This window comes from Ascaphus truei, chromosome 6 (genome assembly GCF_040206685.1).
Source record: "Ascaphus truei isolate aAscTru1 chromosome 6, aAscTru1.hap1, whole genome shotgun sequence".
Classification (NCBI taxonomy): domain Eukaryota; kingdom Metazoa; phylum Chordata; class Amphibia; order Anura; family Ascaphidae; genus Ascaphus; species Ascaphus truei.
Window position 1 is genome coordinate 125,679,183 of NC_134488.1, and position 20,113 is coordinate 125,699,295.

Consider the following 20,113-nt stretch of genomic DNA (forward strand, 5'->3'; position numbering starts at 1 on the left):
TACACAGCCCCACAATAAACATCATTATATTTATTCTATACATAACCCACCCATAAATACATGATTTATTATTTTACATACAGGGTTAATACCCCAGGCCCACGGGAGTCCCCGGTGGGCCTGACGGGTCACCTCACAGACCTCACAGTAGCCCAGCACCATGTTTCAAACAGGGTCTGGAGGCCTATGGGTGGTCCCCGCCAGGCACCATGGTCCACCAGATGGTCTCCGTGGGTCACAATGGGGTTCCCACAAGTAGGCCCGCGGTGTCTGGGGGGCCCCGGGTCAGACCCACAGGTGTCTGAGGGGCCTCGGGTGGTTCCCAAGGGGGTCTGGGGGTCCTCGGGTGGTCCCTATGGGTCTGCGGTGCCCCCACAGATGTGTGGCCACCGGTTCTTCCCTGCAGGTGTACCCCATGGACCCAGAATCCGTTTACCCATGAGAAGCCCGAAGAGACCGCAGATAGTCTCCATAGGTCCCCCGCAGACCAAAAGGAACCAACTCTGTATGTAAAAAAAATAAACCTGTCCTATATATTAAATACATCAATCCCCCCCCCAACACATACAGTACAATAATGTGCAAAATAACTATTATCCAGATAGGGATAATAGATTATTTGCCCATTATTAAACACATTAACTAGCATAATAAAATAAATAAAGTTCTACTGACCTCAAAAATAAGAAGCCCCCTCGACAGCAAAATCCGTGTCCTCCGTTGCCAAAAAAATGCATAGCTAATACATTGCAATTACATTCTGATATCAATGAACCCCTTAATCACCTTATCGGATAATAACCGCAAAGGTAATTAAGGGGTTAAGCCACCCTGGCCCGATACCCACCCTTCACACATTCATTTGCACAGTGGCTTCAACATGCAACTAATATATACATATACATATATATATATATAATGAAAGGCTCCTTACCAGGCAGACCGTGGAATCCAGGGAATCCAAATAACACGCAGCAAGGAAGAGACAGCACACTTAGTAGTAATGAAAAAATTGTATTTAAACAGCAGGCACAATCACCGACGTTTCGGGTCTAGGGAAAGGACCTTTATCAAGGGAGTGTATATATATATATATATATATATATATATATATATATATATATAAAAAAATCATCTCAGTTGGCACACTGTAAACATAAGTAAGATGCTGATGCTTGCCCCATATGCACATGTAAAAAGTAGAATTTACCAGATTGGAGTCCGGAAAAAACGAGACAGCACACAGTCTTAGTAGTTCCAATGCAGTTGTAATCAAAGTAACATGGCACCACCTCCAACGTTTCGGTACACTCAACGTGACCTTCCTCAGGGACGTAAAATCTATGCACCATGTACACTCTGCCAATTAATGTTAACAATAAAATATTCCAAACAAAATACCATTAAATCCAAACAAGTATACTACTAAAACCAAGCAAGTCAACAGAAATCAATTAGCATTCATTAATCAAATCCCAAAACAATTAAAATACCATCCATATCAATTACACAATTAACTATTTCAATCGTTAAACAAAACAAGTCACCATCAGACAAAATATAAGTACCAAAAAGAATACAATATACAAAATCAAGCCTCACCATGACCTAAGGTACAGCATACAACACCAACAAATACATCTATCTAATTCCAAAATACATTACACACACATTTATGCATAGCAGCATAGCCAAAAACATTTTAAAGACAGCAAAACAAGCGTTTCCTACCAAATAATTTCTTACCCTGTATGTACAGCTCAACGCGGATCCACTTATAATGCAAACCCTTCAAATTCCCCCTCTCTTTATTTTCCCTCCTTTGAGACTCACTGTCCAGCTTTTTTCTCCTCCCCCTCTCCATATGATGGTCCTTTATCATCCACCTACTTCTATTCATCCTCCTGTCTTTCTCTCTTACTTTGAATCCTGACTCTTTTTTCTCTCCTTGGATTTCCCTGTTCTTCTCCTTGAAGACTTCAATTGCCATATTGAGGACCCCTCTCTCCCTTGGGCTTCCCGCTTTCTCTCTTTAACCTTTTCTTTGGTCTTCAACAGTGAATTGCAGCCAGCACCCACAAGGATTGCCAATACCTAGACCTGGTTTTCACTAAACTTTTCTCTCTCTGATTTCTCAATTTCCTCCTTTCCTTTCTCTGACCATCACCTTATCTCATTTTCTCTTGCTTACTTCTCCCCTTTTCACCTCCATCTACTCTTCGTTTCCGCAGAGATCTGCGCTCTATTAACCTACCAGCATTTTATTCCACTTTGTGCTCCTCCCTCTCCATTCTTAGCTCTTCTCCAGACCCCAACATACTGATCAGGAACTACAACTTTGCCCCATCCTCCTCTCTTGATCTACATGCCCCTCTTTCTCTCTACCGTTCTCTGCCTTCTAACCCCAAACCCTGGCTAAACTGCACACGTGCATGCTGCGTTCCTGCACTTGTTCCTCTGAACGCCTCTGGAGGAAATCTCACACTCTTGTAGACTTTCTTAACAACAAATGTATGCTATCCTGTTTCAACTTTGCCCTCTCCCAGGCTAAACAAAGCTACTTTTCGTCACTGATCAACACACACAAGTTTAACTCATGCTGACTCTTCACTGTCTTTGACTTCCTACTCAGACCATTCTCTGCTGCCTGTTTTTCTTCCTCCATGTCACATCAGGACTTTGCAGACTATTTCAAGGAAAAGGTGGAATCCAAACTTCAGGCCATCCCCTATGTATGCTCCTCCCATCCTACACATCTTCCTAACTATCCTCCTGCCTTCATTGACTTTTTCTGCTGCCACAGAGGAGGATGCTAATCTCCTCTTCTCCCTCTACCACTTGCCCTCTTGACCCCATTCCGTCCCCTCTCATAAAACCTCTAGCTATTACTATAATCCCTATGCTCACTCACATTTGTAACTACTCCCTCTACTCTGGTACCTTTCCCTCATCCTTCAAACATGCAACAGTTATACCATTATTCAAAAACAGTAAGCTTGACCCTACCTGTCTTTATAACTATCGTTCTGTCTCCCTCTGGCTTTTTGCCTCAACACCTTGAATGTCTTATATTGTCTCGCTTGCTCAATTTTCTCACCACCTATTCTCTCCTAGACCCTCTACAATCTTGCATCCGCACTGCTCACTCCACTGAAACAGCCCTTACTTAAATAAAAAATTACAGTGTATTAAAAAAAAAAATAGACGGTGAACAGAGAACAACACATTAAAAAAGTTTGTGTTATTACATTTTTAATGTTTTGTTCTCTGTTCACCATCTATTTTTTAAATAAACTGTAATTTTGTTACTTTTCCACACTTCTGTGAGTGACACCAATTTTTTGGAGTCTCTGGGATCACCCCCTATCTGGCTGTCGCTTCCTCTTGTTGTTTGTCTTATTTCTAAAGCACCAACATATTCCGCAGCACGGTACAATGGGGGTGGCAGGATGCCTAGGTCATGTGACCGCACCTTGGTGGCACCCAAAGGGATTGTTATAGGATGATAGAGTATTTCACTTCCTAGTTATTGGTTTTAATATAAAGAGTCATACATAGTTCTTGTGATCTCTTTAAAGTGCTTTTTTAGATAGACAAAATTAAGATTGTAGTTTTATTGGTGTTCGCCAAATATGTTTGGGGCAGAGTTGGGGTAGCTCCTGTTGGTCATTTGACTGATGGATTTAAATGTACAAACTATTTAACTCCCCATCTATCTCAGGCAATCCCTCCAAATCTTACAATCAGGTTTTCTATATTCCACATTTCCCTTTTTTTAACCTAAAATGTTGCCCTCTATGTATCTCCTGGTTTTTACCATCTCTGCCTCTCAGTTTTTGAAACTTGGTGCATTGACCAAAATTGAGGAGGGGGTTAGATCTTGCAATTTTATTAAAATATATGTTGTTGTTCAGGTAAATGCAAGGTTTTTTTTGGTAGTGCATATACAGGCAGCAATTTTGTACTCTAGTTAATTACTCCTAGGGCTAATTTAATATTCATTCATTTGATAGGAACTCTTCTGCTTGTCTTTCTGTCAACTAGTAATTAGCTATACTGTACATCTTAGTGTCTTGTGTATTGTGAGGAGAAGGTTTGTAATTAAATGAAACAAAATAAATGAATGGAAACTTCCAAATTAGGGTTTTATGCAAAACAGAGATGATGACACAGTTGGCAGGCAGTGGGAATGGGAAATGTCTCTTATAAAGCAGCTCCCAATGCAACATGTTGCAGTACGCTCTCATCAGCAGAGATTGCAGAACTTCTCAGAGACTGGATCCTGACAGGTGAGCTCTGCTTCCCCCTCTCCCCCTCTCCCCCTCTCCCCCTCTCCCCCTCTCCCCCTCTCCCCCTCTCCCCCTCTCCCCCTCTCCCCCTCTCCCCCTCTCCCCCTCTCCCCCTCTCCCCCTCTCCCCCTCTCCCCCTCTCCCCCTCTCCCCCTCTCCCCCTCTCCCCCTCTCCCCCTCTCCCCCTCTCCCCCTCTCCCCCTCTCCCCCTCTCCCCCTCTCCCCCTCTCCCCCTCTCCCCCTCTCGTATTTAAAATGCTAACTAAATAAGTGTATATGTTTTGCGATAAAAAAACGAAATATCTTGCAGAATTACACACTGCCCATAATTACCATTCCAATCAATATCTCTCCCTCTTCTTTCTTCTTTTGTGACTTCTACAATGATGATTGTTACCCAGATTATTTCTCTTCTACTCTTGGACATTGACATATGTTTCTGTTTGATCCAGATATAAGCCAGGAATGGGTTTACTGAGCTTCCTTTGGTTGCTGCTAATTTCAGGTAAGAAAATGATATTATCAGAGCTCTATGTCACAACTTTAAATTCTCACACCTCATTACTAACAGGACTCTGTTTCTCCCACAGCCGTTCTATGCCAGGGTCAGAGACTCACACCTATCCCATTCAAAACAGGTAAGAACTAGAGAAATTAGTTTACATTTAGAAAAAGCCCTAACATACAGTAACTCTGGATTTTACTAACAGCTAATAACAGGGCATTATCAAAATCATTAACAGCCCTTATTTTCCAAGAGATGAACACATACCCACAAACTCATTTTATGCAACAACAATGGTTGTTATATACTGTATCTCATTAGCAGAGACCATGTTAAATTAGCACTTGAGAAAGAGAGAACCTTTTTGATAGAGTAACCAGTGACTTATATATGGTACCTCCCAAACACACGTTGAGAGATACCTGTGAACAAAAAGTAATGCACCTGAGATATCCTGGAAATATGCAAATTGATTCCATTTGAATACACTTTGTATCATTCTATTGTATAAGATTTTCCACCACTAAAAAGTCAATTCCGCTGTTTTGTGGAGGAGGGTGAGGATGAGGAGGGTAACAGGGGGACAGGGAGGGGGAGGGCAATAAAATAACAAGGTGTAATATGTAATGCATAATGGGAATAGCTGCTTCAAAGACAAAAGTAAACAGTAGGAGGAGTCCCTTGTCCAGAGAGCTTGCAATCTAAGTAGCATGTAGGCAGAACTTACAGACAGTGAGAAGGTATATAAATGTAGATTGCAATCTTTAAAAATATAAGAAATTCATTCAAAAGAAAAGTTTATAATCGTATTAAAAAGGCATTACATTTATGGCCCAATTTCCTGTTTTGATTTTCTTTCTAAATAATTTTTGGGCTTTGATACTAAATCTTATTGGTTTTGGCTTGAAAGGTTTGATTTTACGCCCCATTGCCCCATCTCTAATAGTACCGGTTACAAACAAAAATAAAAGTAATTGAAACGACCTCCATATTTGATGCATAAAAACACAAACCGAACACCTTTCTTACAAAAAAGATTATATAACGATTGTAAAAATCCAATGTAGCCCTGTTCCCTTCTGAATACAGTACAACTACCGATGCTGTATAACCTGCTGGCTCACAGGGCCTAAGCCTCTGCCACAGAGTGCCTGGGGCAATATATTTATATAGAGTACCTCTTATCAGATGCAGCGCCTCCACCTGCGATGGCTCCCAGCAGAGCGGGAGTTGTTCCTCGCAGGACAATAATACAGTACTACACACACAGCATGTAAAAGAAACAGTAGCTTTACTAGCAGTAACCATAACCATGCATTGTATATCCCTATTGGTGTTACTCTTCAATGAGACACTATACTACCGCGTCTCACAGGACGCGACCCTTCACCGTGTTCCCACACCGTGTCCTATACCCCAAAGTGGAGATAAGGGTAAGCCTGGGGGACCTGGCTACACCTATTAAAGGTTTTTTTTTATCTATATTCAAAAATACCAATAGTTCTTTAAAAAGACACAAATCCTCTACATGTTGCCTATTAAACGTGATGGTGCCATAGCCTCCAGGTAACGAGCCTGTGCTTTTTTTTTTTAAGTCATCATCATTTTATTATTTTTTTAAAGCTCATGTCTCTACAGTAACAACATTTATTAGTAGAGATTACAATCTTTATCTAACCTCTTGTGTGTTGTGTATACTAATCATATTACCATTGCCAATCCATTAGTGAGATAAGATTAGAATTTCATAGAAACCATGTGTTTGCCATTTAATTTTATTGTTTTGATCTTTTACCTTCTCTGCAATCATAACATAATCTCTCATTTACAGAATTCCCTACACAAGTCTCCTGTCCGCCTAACACTAAATATGGCTGCAAACGCACCTGCTTTGGTAATTGTGATAATCTGAACAGCATGGCTGAGATGTGCTTTTTCAGTTGTCAGTTGGGTTGTGATTGCAAAGGTGATTACGTCTTTAAATCCCGTGAATCCAACGTCTGTGTGCCTCCCTCCCAATGCAATGTTTCCTGTCCCAAACATATGCACTTCGACCCCTGTCTGAGAACACCTCGGCCGACCTGTGATACTTTAGGAAAAACTCCAGCACTGTACCAGGATTGCATGCCTCGCTGTGTTTGTGATTGGAGATATGTTTTTGATAATAATAAAAAGGTCTGTAGAAAAATCAGCGAGTGTCCACAAAAAGGCTTCATTGAAATAATAAATAAAAAGTAGTTCTTCCACCGCAACCAAAAGAGATTGCTCATTTTCAACACTTTGGGCCTTTTTGTTTGAACTTTTGGCTCCAAAGGTTCTAACAAAATATTTGTGGCTTCCCAAAATTTAGCTTGAACCTGCGGAGCAGCGAATCCCGACAGATTTGCACATTTCTAGTAACCAGAATAAATCCTGCAATGATTTGACCAACATGATCACTGAAAACCAACCATCCTAAAATCCACATTCCTGCAACATGGCTGGGGGCTGACTCTCCATCAATATATGGGTCAGCATTATAGTTTCACACCCTATATGCTATTTCTATTGATAAGATAATGAAACCCACTTAGATTTCCAAATTCAGATTATTTTAAACGTGTTGTATTTTTATGGCAATGATATTTTAATGGAGAAATAAAACATATCTTAAATGTCTGGATTTCTGATTGTTTCATTTGTAAAAAACATTTTACACAAAATTACACGTTTCACATGGTTTGGACATGAGAGAAATGTTTAATGAATACAGTAAGACGTGTGTCATGCAATATTGCCCATTTATTAAAAGAATATCTATTGTCCAATCCACACAACAAAATCTGATGTCAGATTGGGTACTAAATATTCCGCCATTAAATCCAGTAGGAAGGAGGCGACAAGTTTGTGTGTGTGTGTGTGTACCTGGGAAATATGCAAAGTATATTTAAATGTTTACACAGAGAAAGTAACTATGGTGCTCCCTCACAATCCTATGGACAGATATAAAGTCCTTGCCTATAAATAAGGTTAATATGCAAATAGATCAATAAACATACAGTTGTTAAAACACCAGATAATAATAGTTACAATGGCCCTTTGCAGAGTCTGCAGCTCAAACCGAGGAGGATCATCTCTTGAGCGGCAAATGGCAATGGAGAGGAAGAGATGGTGAGCGCACATGTGAAGTATTAGAACTTATATTCCTAATACCATTCCTCATGCAAGAAACAGATATGCGGAGAAAAACAATAGATAACAGTCCTGTGGTCGAGATGTACACTCGATCAAAGAGTCAGGGAATATGATATCAATTGAAATAACTGTACTCACACGCCACGTGTGAGCCCCTTCGCAGCAAACAGGTTCTTTACATCGTCCTCCAGGGAGCAGTTTCTCAGCACTATATTGTGGGACGTCCAATGTCCCACCCACCATCCCAATAAGGATTATATAGGCCGGCATTTAAAAGATAGGAACTTTAATACAATAACAAAGTAAGTATCAGCTTCCATGTATAAAATCACACTCCAGCTCCGCTATCCGTCAGGTGGACTAAAGCGCGGTGTCTGCCTGCTTTCGCGTCCGACTACAGGACCGCAACAGGCAAGCACGTGACGGCTATGGTGGCCTTCTGTGTGCGACACAAACGCACGTAACCGACCAAGAACTACGCGTCTCGGAAAATGGTTTCCTTCATCAGATTCTTTTCGGTTCCGTGCACACAGTACTCCTCTTACTAATACCCTCAGTGATTGGCTGCACAGCTGCAGTGCTACCATTTTAATGTAATCAGCTAATAGCCAACTTACTGCAATTCTATTTCAGGTGCGGCTTATCCTGGAGTGTGAAGGTAATCACTGACTCTGAAAAACATACAGTTGACATTGTAGCTACAATTCAAGATTGCTCTACAATGTCAAACGGAGCTGAAAAAAATTATACCTATATAAGAAATTGTCCTACACTTTCAAAACCACAAGGCTGATCATGTACAGTAGCTATTGCTCAAATATATTAAAAAGCACATTGTACGATGTATAGTATTTGCCTTTAGAGGCAAATCAAGCTAAATAACACGAGCACATGTATTCCCTTGAGATGTATTAAAAGCTCCAATAAGCACAAATAAACTGGAACTGGACTCATCCAGGACACCAGTAGCATATAACTCTCCCTATCGGGATACAGTCAGTCTGTAAAAACATACTGTCAATTTATCTGTCCATTACTAGTGATTATAAGGGACACGCCATCTAGTGGATGAAACATACAAACGCGATTAAATGCATAATAGCTGAACAACTCAAAAACCAGCACTGATGTATGTTATACTCGAGTGTGGATCACAAAGTGGAATATTAAAACCATAGGGCTTACAGTTGGTCAACCTACAGTATGCACATAAAAAGTGCATATGTCATAATATATGTACATATCAATATTCATGAGCGTGTTAACAAAGAATCAATAAAAACAAATATATCTTACTTCTGTCTCTTGCATGCATATTTTAGAACATCTAGGCGGTGGGGTCAGACATAATGGATTTCATTTGCCAAATATACATAGCCCTCCACAGAGGAAAAAACCAATGTGTCATATCAAACAGATGACTTCTCTGTCTATTACATACATACAGTACAAATTTATACAGAGTGATTTCAAAAATGCAACTTATACTAAAACTAACACTAAAAATGCCTGAACGGCTTAGAAGCTGGCAGCGCTAGTTATATTAGATAGTCTCTCAAAACAAGAATACTTTCAAGTATAAACCACATGCTACAAAAAGACTGCACTTTGCCCGATACATCCAGTACTGCAACAAATGTGCCTATAAACTCCATACATATGGACTAAGTCCTTATACAAAACAGCCCCAGCACACAGAACCCAATAGAGTTATGATAAAATACAATACCGTAGAACGTTGCAAATCTCAAAAACACCAGGAGATGGTTGAAATGTAGTGTGATCTAGGAAAGAGCATACAGAGAACAACATGAGTCTCATATACCTGTACATGTTAAAACTTGTATACATATTAAACTGTGTATCTTGGTCAATATCTTCAAATAAAAGTCCAGATGTCGATATCGACGTTAAGACCTAATGGTACCAGGGTCTTTAGTTTAAAGATCCAGTATGTCTCCTTCTGTGCTCACTTTGTAAGTCTGTCTCCTCCTCTCCCATCTTGGTGGACAGACTCAATGGCCCTATTAGTCAGACCACTTGGGCTACTGTTATTTTTCAGAAAAAAGTTTTGAGACACATTATGAGTCATTAGTGCCCTTCTGATGTTGCCCATGTGTTCCAGTATGTGGACCCTCAGTCAGTGCCACCAACAGAAATCATGGGGCCCGGGACAAATGAAAGGAGCAGGGCTCCCCCCTCCCCACAACCCATAGCGCACCTACCATGAAAAAAAAAATTTTAGCGCGCAACTTTTACTTGATTGTTTTCTTCTTATTGTAATACGGAAAAAAAAACATTACAATGCAATCTGTTTATTACACCCCCACAATACATATAAAAATACACCCCTACCCCCACAATACATATATAGGTCCAACCCCACACATCAATAAGATAATGAATAACATTTGGCAAACACTTCACTACAAGAAGATAATAGCTTACCGTAACGACTGGGGTCGGGGCAGGAGGCTGGCGCAGGGGGAGCTGGGATTGCGGGCACTTGCTCACCACGGCGCTTCCCCTCCGTCACACGTTGGACGCCACTTATCTCACTCCTGCAGGTCGGACACACTGCGCAAGTGCGCCGAGGGTAGTGCTTGACTGTGTGTGTGTTTTTTGGATGAACGCACTAATCTAGAAAAAAACCCAGATGTGAATGACTAATTTCCTGAACTTAACCAGTACTTTAGGCTACGAGACATACTTCCGTGGATTTATTGTCTTTACTTTGATCATTTACCTAGACAGTCTTTCAGTGGGTATTTGTATCCCCTAGTATCTACTTTACCATCCTTCTGGGACAATTATCGGTCCATACTGTGGTATACTTTTACCTTTTAGACATTTACCTTACTTATGTGTTATGTGATCAGGATACGTGTTTGCTCCTTATCATTTCGATTGGGTGATACTATTGACCCATCATTAGATATATTTGCATATGATTGTTAGGATTAGCTAAATTGTTGTGTCTTCAACGTGACACTTTTAGGGTTTAGCTTCCTTGGAACACACGCTTTCTGTGACTAGATTTTTCACATTAGTTTGGTACTTTCCACCTAGCCCTGAGTGCAACATATAGGGGACTTTTAGTGACCTCTGTCACTTTTTTCTGTTATTATATAGCCATTACCCCTGTGCACCAGGCGCACTTCTGTATTCCTAACATGATATTATGGTTTGAGCAGTGTCCCACCTCTCTTCTATTTAACCCTCATGATATATACTGGAGGGGAGGTGTTCCCTACCTGTCTTCTGGGTTAAGGAGGATTCCGCTGTCTCCCATGTGAAGCTTGAGAGCAAGATCTGGAAGAAAGCAGTGTAGGTTATTTCGGTGTAGGTATAGGACAGTTAAGATATATAGGGTAAATAAGATATCCAGATCCAGAGTGTGAGACAGAGAGAGCGAGACAGGGTGACAGAGAGAGCGAGACAGGGTGACAGAGAGAGGGAGACAGGGTGACGGAGAGGGGGAGACAGGGTGACGGAGAGAGGGAGACAGGGTGACGGAGAGAGGAGACAGGGTGACGGAGAGAGGAGATAGGGTGACAGAGAGAGGGAGAGAGGCAGACAGGGTGACAGAGAGAGAGAGAGACAGGGTGACAGGGTGACAGAGTGAGTCAGGGTGGGTGGGTATGTGACTGACTGGAGACAGGGGGGGAGACCAGGGGAGACAGGGGGAGGTCCAGTGGAGGCCGTGGGGGGCCAGAGGAGTTCCAGGGGAGGCTGTGGGGGGCCAGAGGAGGTCCAGGGGAGGCTGTGGGGGGCCAGAGGAGGCCGCGGGGGGCTGAGGAGGTCCATGAGAGGTCGTGGGGGGAACAGGGGAAGTCATGGGGGGACCAGGGGAGGTCGTGGGGGGACCAGGGGAGGCCATGGGGGTACATGGGGAGGCCATGGGGGGACCTCTGGAGGCCGTGGGGGGACCAGGGAGGTCGTGGGGGGACCAGGGGAGGCCATGGGGGACCAGGGGAGGCCGTGGGGGGACCCCTGGAGGTCGTGGGTGGACCAGGGGCGGCCGTGGGGAGACCAGGGGAGGCCGTGGAGGGACCAGAGGAGACCAGTGATGGAGCCAGAGGAGACCAGGGGAGAGGCATGGGAGGACATGGGACATTGCTTACCTGCTCTGTGCTGAACAGAAGAAATGGCGGCTTCACAGCTCAGAGCCTGGCTGCGAGCCAAAAACAAAATCCTGGCAAAGTGCCAGCCATTCAGGTTGGGGAGAGGGGGGGTCCGGCAGCGGAATTGTAGGGATCATCAGCGAGTACAATCTGGTTGCCAGGGGCGACTGGAAGGCTGGATTTGTCAGCACTGCGCACGGGGATTTTTTTTTGAGACTGCATTTTTTTTTTTTTTAGACGGGTCCGGGATGCCAGTGCCTTCTGTTTCCCCCTGTTGGTGCCCCTGCCCTCAGTGGCCTACGTCCTACATACAGGCAGTCCTCGGTTATCCGACACAATGCGCTACTCAAAATGGCGCCGGATAGTCAAGCGCTGTAAAGCGAATCACATTTTCCCATAGGAACACTGTTTAAATCAAAGGTTCCGTTCCTGAAGGCATTTTTAATGCTAAAATACACAAAATATTTTACTCAAGCAATAAGATTATGAAGTAAAGATTCTATTTATTGAATCCAGAACTGGATAATAAAACTGTTAGACATGTTTAAGAGCCTAAACACACCACTAAACCTTCACACAGACTGATCTGGATGATTTCCCTGACTGCAGCCTTCTGATTGACATAATGTTGCAATTTTGCAAAGGGTCGTAAAACTGCCCATAGGGATGCATTGGACAGCGTCGGATAAGCCATTTGTCGTAAAACGAAACGTCGTAAAATGAGGACTTACTGTACTGGAGTCCACATGGGCACTGCAACATATACACAACAAATGATGACCGACAGTTCAAAAACTGGTTAGTATTAAAAGTTTCTCCTGTGACTGTAGATTTAAAATTATTTTTATCACTCAAGCCCTGTTTACAAGCTTTGCATGATACACACTTAAAAAAAACATTGGTTTGAGTAACCATGTGCTGTCCTTGGTTCCCCAGCCCTTTTGTAGACACTGGGTGCTAGGCGATTTTCCCCATTTGGTGAAAATAACCCTAGGATGTTCTGGCAAGTAATCTCTTAAAAAAGGATCTTTCTTCAAAAGATGCCAGTGCTTTCTTACTATGGTCTGGATTTTATTAGAGTCTTGATTAAATGTGGTAATGAAAGGAATATCATATTTACCACTAGGTACTTTGGTTTTAGTTGTTAAGATATCTGTTCTTTCAAGGGCACTAATATTGTTAATTGCTAATTCAAGGAAAACGTGGTTTGGTGGTAAAATGGTGCTCAAAAGTGCTGGGACCATATATATATATATATATATATATATATATATATATATATAATTCAAGGAAACCTCCTCTATAGAAACCTCTCCTTTAATATTTCTGATTGTTCTTTAAAAATGGGTAAATCGGTACAGTTCCTCCGGATTCTCCGGAGTTGTCCAAGTGGGATATTATCCAGCCATCTCCGATGGTGGCAACTGTTTTTAAGTAGGTAATTATTGCAGTCTACTGGTTTAAAATATGTTTTAGTTTTGATCTGATTATTCTCGATATATATTGTGAGGTCTAGAAAGTCTATTGTCGTTTTACTAGTTTGAGATGTGAAAATGAAATTGATATTATTATTATTTAAATAGTCGAGAAAAAGTGGATTAGACTTGTGCGTGTTGATTAATGAAGAAAAGTAGGTTTGTTTAGCCTGAGAAAGGGCAGGGTTGAAACAGGTTGGCATAAATTTATAGTGAAGGAAGTCTGCGAGAGTGTGAGATTTCCTCCAGAGGCCTTCCGAAGAACGAGTGCAGGAACCCAGCATGCGCGTGTGGAAATATAGACAGGGACTGGGTTTTAAAGGGCAAGAACGACAGAGAAAAAGTGGGGCATATAGATCAAGAGAGGAGAATAAGGCAAAGTTGTAGTTCCTGGCCAGGTTGTCAGGGTCTGGGGCAGAGCTGAGAGAGGAGAGGCAGGTGTGTAAAGTGGAGCCAAAAACTAGTAGGTTAATAGAGTGCAGGTTCAGATGGTCAGAAAGAGGAAAGGGGGAAATGGAGAAATCAGAGAGGAAGGGTTTTAGTGAAAACCAGGTCTAGGTAGTGGCCATCCTTGTGGGTGCTGGCTGCAATCCACTGTTGAAGGCCAAAAGATAAGATTAGAGAGAGAAAAAGGGAATCCTGAGGAAGAGTGGGGTCATCAATATAGCAGTTGAAGTCTCAGGAGAAGAACAGGGGATTCAGAGGAGAGAAAGAAGGAGAGACACTCCTGTTGAACTCCCTGTTAAGCTCCACACTTCCTGCCACTTAAAAAAGGGCCGCTTTAAAGATGGGCTTCTTTACATGTAGGCTTCTCCCCTGCATAGGCTGCTCCCCATGACTGTCCCTAGCTATATAGGTCTAACAAGTCACCTGACTGGCTTCAGCACAGCCCAGACAGCTCAAATAGGGCATGTGAGGCACATAAAAACAATTGGTATTTCTAATTTCACAGTTGTGCTACCCAGGTTTTAGCAGTTGAAATTACTAAACATATGCCAGCAAAGGGTCAGTAGGAGACAGGTTTAAAGGTGTTTTTTCTAAAGAAGAGAAAGGTGAAGTCTGTTAGGATAAGAGTTGAGTATTGTATTATTGTATGTATTGTATGTCTTTATTTATATAGCGCCATTAGTGTACATAGCGCTTCACAGTAGTAATACATGTTGTAATCATATAAATAACAAATAATATAAATAACAGGTCATGGGAATAAGTGTTTCAGACATAAAAGTAACATTAAGGAAGAGGAGTCCCTGCTCCGAGGAGCTTACAATCTAAATGATAGGTAGGAGAACGTATAGAGACAGTAGGAGGGAATTCTAGTAAGTGCGTCTGCAGGGGGCCAAACTTTATGTAGCATGTGTCCAGGATTATCCACAGTGCTATTCATACTGTATGCTTCTTTAAGCAAGTGCGTCTTAAGTTGGGTCTTAAAGGTGGATAGAGAGGGTGCTAGTTGGGTGTTGTGGGGAAGGGCATTCCAGAAGTGCGTGGCAGTCAGTGAGAAAGGTTTAAGGTGGGAGAGGGCTTTAGATACAAAGGGGGTAGAAAGAAGACATCCTTGGGAAGAACGCAAGAGTCGGGGTGGTGCATAGCGAGAAATTAGGGCTAAGATGTAAGGAGGGGCAGAAGAGTGTAAAGCTTTAAAAGTGAGGAGAATTGAGTGTGAGATATGGATTTGATCATAAGCCAGGAGAGGGATTTCAGGAGGGGAGACGCGGAGACAGATTTAGGAAAGAGTACAGTGATTCTGGCAGCAGCGTTTAGGATAGATTGTAGGGGAGATAGGTGAGAGGCAGGAAGGCCGGACAGCAGGAGGTTGCAGTAATCGAGACGGGAGAGAATGAGGGCCTAAGTCAGAGTTTTAGCAGTCGAGTAACAGAGGAAAGGGCGTATCTTTGTTATATTGCGGAGGAAAAAGCGACAAGTTTTAGAAACTTTTTGAATGTGAGAGGAGAATGTGAGAGAGGAATCGAGTGTGACCCCTCGGCAGCGTGCTTGGGCTACTGGGTGAATGATCGTATTTAAAACCGTAATGTGGAAGGAGGTAGTAGGGCCAGGTTTGGGAGGAAGTATGAGGAGCTCTGTTTTTGCCATGTTAAGTTTCAGTCGGCGCATGGCCATCCAGGATGATATTCCAGAGAGACATTCAGAAACTTTGGTCTGTACAGCAGGTGTAAGGTCAGGTTGAAAGGTAAATTTGTCGTCAGCATAGAGGTGATTTTTAAACCCAAAAGATGTGATTAGGTCACCTAGAGAGTGTGTAAAGAGAAAAGAGAAGGGGTCCCAGGACATAGCCCTGGGGTACACACAGAGAGATCGATTGAGGAGGAGGAGGTGTTAGCAAAAGAGACACTGAAAGTACGATGGGAGAGGTAAGAGGAGATCCAGGATAGGGCTATGTTCCGAATACCAAGAGTAAGGAGAATGTGGAGGAGAAGAGGGTGGTCCACAGTGTCAAATGCTGCAGAGAGGTCGAGTAATATGAGCAGAGTGTAATGACCTCTGTCTTTGGCAGCATGGAGGTAGTCTGTTATTTTAGTGAGGGCTGTTTCAGTAGAGTGAGCAGTGTGGAAGCCAGATTGTAGAGGGTCTAGAAGAGAATAGCTGTTGAGAAAGTGTAGCAATCGAGAGAATACAAGACGTTCAAGGAGTTTAGAGGCAAAAGGCAGGAGTCTAATAATTCCCTGTTAAACTCCACACATCTAATCCAGGAGTTGTCTTAAGGCCTCCTCTTTATAGGCTCTGTAATTAAGAACCACAATCTCTCGATTCATCTGCTTTATTGAACATTATGTTTTTGTCATTTTCAAGAAGTTTTAAGGATTTAACCTATTCTTGAGATACATTTCCATACACCCCTTCTCTTATAACCTGATGTCTAGAGATGTCTAGTCTAATCAAGTTTCTAAAAGTACTTACTGACGTGCAGTGCAAGGTAGAGACGAGCTTTGAAGAACGTTTGAACTTGGCTCCTTGCGTGGGTACTTCAGTAGTGATTGTCAACCCCGGGTTGGAAGGTTCTGGTAATCTGTGACAAAACGTACTTGAGGTTTAGTAATCTCTGCATTTTAAAAAGATCTATTTCAAACCTGGACGGATCAAAGTGATTAGTGGGGACAAATGAGATGTACTTACTAAGTAAAAAGATTTCACTGTCAGTAAGCGACCTATCATAAACATTGAACACCACGTCTACTGTTGGTTCGCTCAAGTCTGTCATTTTGCGGCTGGTGAGCCTCTTCCTTTTCTCACGACGGGAGCTTTTGTGCGGATAGTACCTGCTTTGGCTTTCCCTATAAAACATGGCGTAGCTAGTTGCTCGTCACTGGATTTTACTTTTGATTCACATTTTGTTTGGAATTCCCTTGTTTTTACTTTACTTCACATTTTTATTCTTTTTGCATCATTGTGTCCCTAAATGTTTTTCGTGTTCTTCCTCCTTTCGGGGAAGGACACTTTGTCTAGTTTGGTTCGAGACCCGTTTTGCACCCGGCGGGAGGACCTGACACCAGGAGGGAGGTGGGTGGTGGGTAGTTAATTATGGACACTATATATAAATGTCATTTTTCTTCACAGTGTATCCCTGATGAAGGTGCTTATATGCACCAAAACGTTGGATGACTTTTTTACGTCATTAAAATTACCTTTTTGCTACTCATTGAATTCCTTCAATTTTTAGTGTGCTTCCCTCCATCTTTCTATGATTTTTACATCTTGACCAGATTTTTTGTCATAGTACCACTCTTGTTACCTGTTATTGCCGTAGACTCCTGGTTGAGGCATGCCAAGTTGCTGGATCTGATACTCTGTTGTTGATAGTACTCTTATTAATAATACACATGCAATAAGACTTTATTCATCTCAATTCTCTTTACAAGTCTAAATCACATGTCTGGCAATATCTAGTTTTTTTATTTTGTTATTTAGCTGATTTCCTAGTGTTTGTTCCCTTCTATCCCTTTCACCCCCCAGTTTTGTTAAATGAATAGTCAAACGTTTAAATGTGATCTGGTTAGAAATGTTAATGTTATAACAGGAAGAAGAAAAGATCATTTAATAACATAAAGTGTTGCACAGCCATGACCGTATATTTCTAATGGAACTGTAATAAATAGCTGGATAGCAATGTGACTATTTGTAATATACTGTGCTGAGAACGTATATATTTCATGTGTTACATGTATATGTTTTCCACAATAAAAAGATATTTTAAAAAAACACCCCTTTGTGGCTGCTTGCCTCCTTGGGTTGGTGCGATGCGCTGCTGGGGTGGGACTTCTTAGGGAAGGTTTTATAAAGGGAAGCAGGGGTGGGGAAAGCATCCTGTGCCCTCCTAATGCTGGGTTCCCCACACCCCATCTTCTTTTGTTAATGTTCCTGTTAATGTTTCTGTTTGTTATGATTGTATATGTTTTTTTTTTTTTTTTTTTTAACCAGGTAAAGCAAAATAATCACTAAATAAAAGAAGAGTAATGAGAAAGAGGGATGCTAAGAATGTTTAAACTAAAAATATATATTGTTGAAAAATATTATCGTCATGGTATGGAGATTTGCACTCACGGTTTGGTTGAGAAGGCAGATGCTTGTCCCATATGTTGCATATAGTAGTATGGTGACCAGGGGATCCTGATAACCAAGAAAGACAGCACACCGCACAGATGATATCCAAAAAATGTGTATTGTGAAACACAGGGCCGCCAACGTTTCGATCCTCGTAACGGGACCTTCCTCTGTCACAGCGGCTGTTGAGGAGGTAAGTGCTGGGTAACCTTCCAGACAGGGTTCTATAGTTACGCTAAATGTTATTGGTGGTGAGTGGGCAGGGGTCATTGTACTTTGGGTTCCTGGGGCCCAATCTCTCTGATGAGTCCTCTGAGCGGCTGGTTCTTGGCTTGGGGTGTTTGCGGGCCATGGTTGAGCATTGTATGCCTTTATCAGGTTTGGGGAGCACCCTGGCAGGGTTGACACTTACAGTTGTCTGGTATTGACATTAAATAAAAGCCATGGCCGTTTATCATCCATCCTGTTGGGTGCAAGATTTATTTAATGGTATGTCTTAGTGGGTGGGGTGCAGGGGGTTTGTCTCACAGGCTCTGAGGTCATGTATTGTTACATACAGTATGCTGCAGTGTATAAGTGGGTTGCACAAGCTGCAGTTGCAACTATTGACACAAACAGCAATTAAAGAAATAATTTAAAAGCTTTATTAGTACAGCCCAAAACTTAAATCTCAGTTTGTTTTGTTACGAAATGAGATTGTTTATATTATTGGCATCACAGAAAGACATTCACAGAAGCCAACTGACTGTAACTAGCAGGAAAGAGGACGACAGGGAAAGTCCCAGTCAGGGTTGTGTTGGGAAAGAAACATATCATTGTGAATAGTACATTTTGGAATAGATTAAAGATATAAAGAATCAGAAATATTTGCAGAGAAACATGTGGGCACAGAAATACTGCACATTACTGTCCTGCAGCGAGCCTTGTTTTAGGCTGTTTGTCTAAAACAAGCAAATAAGAGATGTCTGTTCATAGATTGTTAAAATAGAGGACACATACACCTAATTAAATAATCAATATTTCTGAATTTACTGTAGTTATGACAGTCAGGCTCCTTTGAATGGGCTGTGAAGCCACTTCCCCATGCTGGAGTAGATTGTAGTCCCATTCATATTATTGGAGATGATCTCCTGCAGCCTTGGGAAGCAGCTTTATAACATATAGAATAGCGCCATGGAGGAGAATGTCACCAACTCAGGAATATCTGATCTGCTTCTGAATGCAAACTCAGTCCTCTTTTATCATGTAATACATGTTTTTGTCTTTTGATAAATTATAACCTGGGCTGATATTTCTGAGGAAGTTGCTAAATTATAAATGGTCATTTATGGTTATTTGTAAAGCACCAAAATATACCGCAGCATGATAATTACATTAACAAAGTTACATACCAAATAAGGACAAACAAGTACAAACAGATAATGTACAAAGAGGTAATTAGGGCCCTGCTCAGAAGAATTTACAATGTAGAGGGAATAGGAGGCAAAGTTGAAACACATGGTGTAGTGGCCGCTCATTGTGGGACAGAGTATGTACTCTACTTTTTTTGGGTTAAAAAATTCTTATAGAGTGATGGTGTAGAAAAAGGCGCTAAAACTTCCAAACGTGATACTTCACTATATACTGTAGTGACCAAATAAACAATTGTGCAATATACAGTAAGGTGTAAATACTTATGTGAATAACGTGATAAAATTAAGGTTGTGACTCCCTGCTCAAACCCTCTGGTGGGGTTTGTCTTCGCTTTGCCCCAAATGTAGAAAGTTGCTATTTCACAATCCAGGGGGAGCATGTAGGGAGAGAAAACAACAATCCAAATCTAAGTGCAGATGATTTTCTTATATGAATAAATTCATTAAAATCTTGACTCTTCTTGGTGTCCTACTCACAACAATGAAATGGTATTCAGGGCAACAACAGTGAATTTTGGTGTGCACTTCAGGGACCAGGAAATGGCTGTACTCCACTCCGCAACTCAGCAAGGCA

At 41.7% G+C, this 20,113-nt stretch overlaps 2 protein-coding genes and 1 long non-coding RNA gene across 3 annotated transcripts in view; 1 reads left to right on the forward strand and 2 right to left on the reverse strand.

Annotated features, from left to right (window-relative positions):
* Window positions 1–8,429, reverse strand: part of LOC142497846 (SCO-spondin-like) — a 100,486-nt gene extending 92,057 nt beyond the window's left edge. Inside the window, exon 1 of the mRNA XM_075606213.1 lies at window positions 8,107–8,429. The gene's annotated coding sequence lies outside the window, so the exon portion shown is untranslated. The remainder of the gene's footprint in view (window positions 1–8,106) is intronic.
* LOC142497845 (alpha-tectorin-like) lies at window positions 4,192–7,452 on the forward strand. The gene is made up of 4 exons (XM_075606212.1): window positions 4,192–4,289; window positions 4,742–4,794; window positions 4,880–4,927; window positions 6,626–7,452. Exons 1-4 carry the CDS (start codon window positions 4,228–4,230, stop codon window positions 7,030–7,032), a joined length of 570 nt encoding a protein of 189 aa, XP_075462327.1. The 5' UTR covers window positions 4,192–4,227; the 3' UTR covers window positions 7,033–7,452.
* Window positions 8,430–9,561: 1,132 nt separating the features above from the next.
* Window positions 9,562–18,482, reverse strand: LOC142496575 (uncharacterized). Its single transcript, XR_012802062.1, has 3 exons — window positions 18,128–18,482; window positions 16,487–16,595; window positions 9,562–9,752 (listed from the first exon to the last, which is right to left on the reverse strand). It is a non-coding gene; the product is annotated as an uncharacterized LOC142496575 (long non-coding RNA).
* Between the last annotated feature and the right edge of the window lie 1,631 nt (window positions 18,483–20,113).